At 32.4% G+C, this 6,000-nt stretch overlaps 1 protein-coding gene across 3 annotated transcripts in view; it reads left to right on the forward strand.

Moving 5' to 3' along the window:
* The window catches only part of Nab1 (NGFI-A binding protein 1 (EGR1 binding protein 1)), a 44,084-nt gene extending 39,399 nt beyond the window's left edge, over positions 1-4,685 (forward strand). For all 3 annotated transcript variants that reach the window (XM_013029558.1, XM_013029540.1, XM_013029549.1), the window contains exon 8: positions 2,175-4,685. In XM_013029558.1, coding sequence (XP_012885012.1) covers positions 2,175-2,263 — 89 coding nt within the window. In that variant the 3' untranslated portion in view covers positions 2,264-4,685. The remainder of the gene's footprint in view (positions 1-2,174) is intronic.
* Positions 4,686-6,000: the final 1,315 nt, after the last annotated feature.

Here is a 6,000-nt window from a genome sequence, read left to right on the forward strand (position 1 = left end):
GTTCCTTTTGGAAATTAATAGATTGCAATACTATTAGCTAGTCTTTTTTGAGAACATAGTATTTGAAGATTGATAGGAAAAACTCACAAAGGTTGAGACTGGATAAATTTAAACTGATTAACAAATGTCTGATTTGAGTTTAGCTAGGTTATCCATTTCTGATAGTATATATGAAATCGATGGGCTATGTTTTTGTTATCACGAATAAGAGACCTTTGTTCTAAAAACCATGGCTCAAGCTTGAGAGAAATGGGAGATCTCACTTTATGACCTTCCTTGGCAAAAAAAAAAAAAAATTCACAAGACTCTGTCTCAATCAATGGTTGTTCACAATGGTTTGTGCCTGTTAGTCCAGCTATGGGAGAAGCACAGTGGTATGTATTTGTCATCACTAGGGAGTCACAGGTAGAAAGACCGTAGCTCAGGCTGGCCCAGGCATAGAGCAAGACCCTACCTCAGAAATAACTAATGGAAACATGGCTTGTAGCAAACTTAAGGCTAAGTTTAATCTTGAGTCTTTTAAAGAAGAAAAGAAGCTGTTGAGTACCAAAATCTAAACTTTGCATGGCTATACATTTGGAGATAATATTTGTAAGCAGAATTCTATGAATGGATAAGCATTTTGTAGTTAAGGTTCATGTATTTTTACTCAAGGAAAGAGAGATTAAATAATAGAGATGAGCACCATTCTAAAGGATCTATTATTACTGGATCTTTGAGTTGAAGGAACTTTAAGAGTCAGTGTCACTGGTTTTATAGATGAAGCCAGATAAAATAGTTAACTAAAATTGTATAAGACTGGTGTCCTAAATAATACTACTCTGGGCTGTGACTTTAGCCTGCTCTTTCATATTGGTTTTACAGCTGTTTCACGACTGAAAGGTTAAGAAACAGAAATTAGCCTAAAATAATAATAACATGCTGGTCTCTTTTTTTCACAACATAAAAAACTTATTTAAAAATTTTAAAGAACAAAACTAAAATGGTTTCTACCAATTTACTTTGAAATACTACATCTATATAGATCATTTATCTCATCATGGGAAGAGATACTTTTGAATCTATCCCAGACATATAGTTGAACTATAAAGAACAGAACAAAGAAAACTCTATAAACGAAAGCCTTTTCCTATTTTTCTTTGAAATTGAGTAGAAATAATAAACTTCCAGACTGTGAAAACCTGGCACTAGATCTCAACACTAATATTTGATTGTGAAATCTGAATTACAGAATTATCCTGTCGCTCAGTTGCTCATCTGTAAATGGAAATAATTATTAAAATTAAACATGACAGTGCATATGAATTGTATGGTTTCAGCAATTCAAGAAATACAGTAGTTATTTGTATTACTTTCTGTGCAATTTAAAATCACTTTGTGAAAAATCTGTAATCCATTTTATACCTCTAATCTCAGTTACTCCCTGGAATTTCTTATGAAAGTAGAGCATTGTTTCATTCTTAGTTTCCCTATGTCATGGCTAGACTTTAAGAAATGGTTCCATATTTAAACACTGAAGTTGTTTTTCTTTTCATTTCTTTTTGATAGTTGTATTTGAATGATAATTTTATATGCTATTTTTATTTTACATGCTTATAATGATCAGGCATAAAAACCATGATATGCTCTAATGCTTTATGTATATTTTATCATTTATTTCTCATGCCATTTTATGTGGATACTATCTTTGTTGTATAGATGCAGACACCAAGTGTATAACTTATACACCTAGGTGTATAGGTTGCCCAGAGACAAGCAATGCAGTTCATAATTCACTTCATTGGAATTTAGATCCACAATCCAAGCTTGTAACCAAACTTTATAAAGAAAACTTTATTTATTTATTTTTTATTTTATTGGTCAGTCGTGGGGCTTGAACTCTGGGCTTGGGTACTGTCCCTGTACTCTTCAGCTCAAGGTGAGCACTCTACTGCTTGAGCCAAAGCACCACTTCTGGTTTTCTAGTGGTTTTTATTGGAGAAAAGAGTCTCATGGACTTTCTTGCCTGGGCTGGCTTTGAACTGCGATCCTCAGATCTCAGCCTCCTTAGTAGCTAGGATTACAGGCGTTAGCCACAGTGCCCAGCATATAAAGAAAACTTTATATGAAATTGCACAATTATAATCAATACTCTTTGTTAAAGAGTTTGGGAATTTGATTTTTTTTTCATACAGAGAGCCTTGGGATTTTAAAAGACTATCCTCACTCTGCTTTTCCATTGGAAAAGAAAGTCATCAAAACAGAACCTGAGGATTCAAGATAGCTGTGATCCATTCGGTCCTCCAACTGTTCTCTGGAAATGGCATCAGATTTAAGGATAATGCTCCATCATAGAAATAAGCCTTAATAACCAATGTTGCCTCATTCAGCTCAAACAGATCTCATAGCCAAAGCATAAGGACTCATACAGTAGTCTGTGGAAACCAGGAAGAAAAACAACCACAAAAGAAAAAATCAAGAGAGTGTTGCAATCTGTAATAAATATCGATCCATTCACATTCCTATGTAAGTCAATTTATGTGGACCAGCTTACAAATTAATATTGTAAGCATTAATTATTTAAGAATGTACAATGTATTGTGTAATTTATAGAAAAATCTAGATGTTTAGGCCTGTTTGGTCTAGTAGATATGGATACAGTTAATTTTACTTGAAATTTTATTGTCTACTTTTAAGTGTATTTAGCGTAAATATTATACGTCAGATTTTAGAACCTTTACAGTTATATGAAAGAAAGCTTGGGTGATGTAGTTATTGGTGAGGTTGAAAATGGCTATAGGAAAATGAAAAACAAAAAAATACGTAATTTAAGCCAAGGAAAATATTGTGTATTTAATACTTGTTAAAGCAGATTTTGTTTACCAAGAAATGTGTAGCAGTCATTGGATAATGTCATTTTCACTGGCTTGATCAGTGCACAGTTTATAAATATTGGGGGAAAACTAAAAAGATGAGCAGTAGACTAGAAAGTATCTTTCATCTAGATGGCATGGATTGTATTATGTAATAGCAACTTAAGATGTAGTGGAGATAGGAAGCTGTTACTTGGACAGAGAACTTGGAACAAGTGGACTAATGTGTAAAACATTGATATGCAGGATATATTAATAGGTTAAGACATAGTATGTTAATCCTAAATGTGATCAAGATGGTGACTTAACAAAAGCTATAATAGATTAAATATGATTTATATCCAGAAATTCTCCATGTCAGAGTCTCTTACTGAGGAATGTCTTCCCACCCAACCAGTTATCACAAGTGTGAATAATTACTGCATCCACATTTGCAGGCATACTCCTGTGGAAGTTTAGTTGACAGCTATATGCATTATTTATTTTACAATTTCATTTTTGTATATCTTACATATTTTTTGTAAAATTCATTTTAACTTGAACGTATGTTAATTTCCCCTATTTAATTAATAGACTGTGTGTATACACACATCTATGGGATATAGGTAAATGTTGATGTACTAGCAAACAAGAGAATTTCACATTGGAATATATAGTGGTTTAAAAAATTGAACACCTGCATATATATGTATGTGTGTGGTTTACTGGTTAAAGAGAAGCTATTGGACAATTAATTATCCATTTTGTCAAAATTCTTTTTAGTTTTTCCTACAGATTCATCTAAACCCAGATACTGTTGAGAAGAATATATTGACATGGAATATGTTTTTTTTGTTTTCATCTCTGCTTTAAATCTTAACTGTGTAATAAATATTAAGTCATAATCTGTTAAATTTTAAAATTTGCCAGCCAAATGTTAGATGAAATGTCTGCACTGTAGTTTCTAATCACTGTCACATATGTAATAACGTTTTCATTTGATTTGTAGAAGAGCTTTATAGTAAGAAATACCAGTAAACAACTTTTATACTATTAAAAGGCTTTTTGCCCTTCCTACATATTTTAATTGTACCATAATATTCTACCCACTGAAGAAGTTTCTTTTGGACCTTGCAACTTTGTTGCTAGCTTAAGGTTGATTATTGTGGTTGTATTGCTCACTGTTTGTAGAACTAGTCTGAGTATGATTTAAATAGATTGTTCGGTTTTAATATTAGCCATAGCACTGGTTAGTATCTCAGTAGTTTCATGAAACGTTTCCTGTATTCTAATATATTTTGAGAAATTTTGTGGTCTTTATTTTTAATTGCGTCTTACAGTTCAAGTTTTGTAGATTTTAATAAGCAACAGTTTTTAAAGATGCAGTAATCTTCCTACTAATATTTTTCCTTCTTTCATGAACCCACAAACTGCATCTTTAAATCCATAAATAAGTTTCCGTAAGTATCATACTTTTCTGATCTTTCAAGTTCATTGATAAGGAGGAAGCACACGAGAACTTTTCAGTAGGACACAGTTTTTATTTTGTAAACACTATGGTATTAAACTTGCTATACATTAAAGCAAATAATATATATTTTTATTTGAATTGTATATATGAATTAGATGTTCTAACTAGTTGATTTTTTTTCATTATGTTAGAGGTATTTTCACTGAACAAGGTCAATTGATTACCTCAGTATTACAGCCAATATAGTCCAAGGGATCATTTCCCCCCATGTCTGTGTTATATTTTATTATGTGAAGTCTGCATTCTTGTGATTTGTAAAGCTGTTGGTAAGATGGGATGAGTGCACTTGCTTTCTGTGGCAATAAAGATTTCTGTGCCTCACATATGTTCATAGCACTTTCTGCATAGTAATATTAGCCTGTTCTGCCTCTTGCTGAGCTTGAGTGTCAGGGGACAGGAGCTTTTGAATGTGATTGTCAGCTTCCTTCATTACTAAACTGTTGTTTGGCAAATGATAAAATCAGTTGACTGGTATGTCAGCAAAGTTACATTATATTGTTCTCATGTATGGGAAGTTTACATGACATTAAAAAAATATCATTTCTAACCAGTTAAATTTTAATAAATAAAAGACATTCAGTAGTTATATTACATATTTGCAAAGATTCATATGATTTGGCCTCACTATTATAAGCTAAATATATGAAATTGAGGTATCTATAGTGAAGAACAGGCAAAAACATTGCAATAAGGTTTTAATTGATGTGTTTCATAAATTAATCTTTGATGAAGAGATTTCAGTATGTCAGGTGCCTGATAAGGGTGACCACCACAGAAAAAATATATTACACTTGTTCTTTATTAACTCAAGACCTATTTGAATGGGAACTAATACCACTCAAGTACAAATGCTAGTGTTATAAAATTGGAGTAAATAAAAATTGACATTTAAGTGCATTCTGTTTATGTAGGCCTGGTAATAGGCACTGGACAGGTAGAAATGAAGCACATTCACTGAAAGATAATTTTGTTATAAGTGAGAAGCAAAGAAAAAAACAGAAAGTACATTCAGCAAGTGAGCTGCAGAATAGATCAACCAGGACTGAAACAATTAACATCAGAGGTCAGATACAATATAAAGCCATTGTGATGGTACATTTCAGTTTGAAACTGCTCCCCCCTCACAGCTGACATTGTATACACAAACATCTTTAAGTGGCAAACTAAAAAATAAAACCACCACAGTTTTGCTTTTTCCTTTGTCCTTAATGAAACTTCTTGGGTTAAAAAAAAAAAACAAAAAACACTATAGGATTTGTTGAGTTGGGGGCCTCTCGGAGACTACAAATTAGTGTCCCTTTCCAATCGTATAGCTGGTATATAAGCTTAACACCGTAATAACCTAGTGTGTGCTCATACTCAGCTGGTTACTGGAAATAATTAATACTCATTTTTATGACTTCACTTAATATTGCATTGAATTTTCAAAAGAAAACAAAAGTATTAATCTGATGCAACCAGAAGGTTTGTCTTTTTTAGAAAGTGAATTCATCTAGTAAATAGCTGAAGTTAGAATTGAGCAAACATTTTGTGTTTGTAACAGCTTGAGGGATATAACCAAATATAATAGTTGATATTTAACTAAAAACTCCCTTATGGTCCAGCTGTGCATGGGTGGTGTTTCAAGGAATACAAGAG

The sequence above is a fragment of the Dipodomys ordii genome, unplaced genomic scaffold, assembly GCF_000151885.1.
Source record: "Dipodomys ordii isolate 6190 unplaced genomic scaffold, Dord_2.0 Scaffold5, whole genome shotgun sequence".
In the NCBI taxonomy this organism is placed as follows: domain Eukaryota; kingdom Metazoa; phylum Chordata; class Mammalia; order Rodentia; family Heteromyidae; genus Dipodomys; species Dipodomys ordii.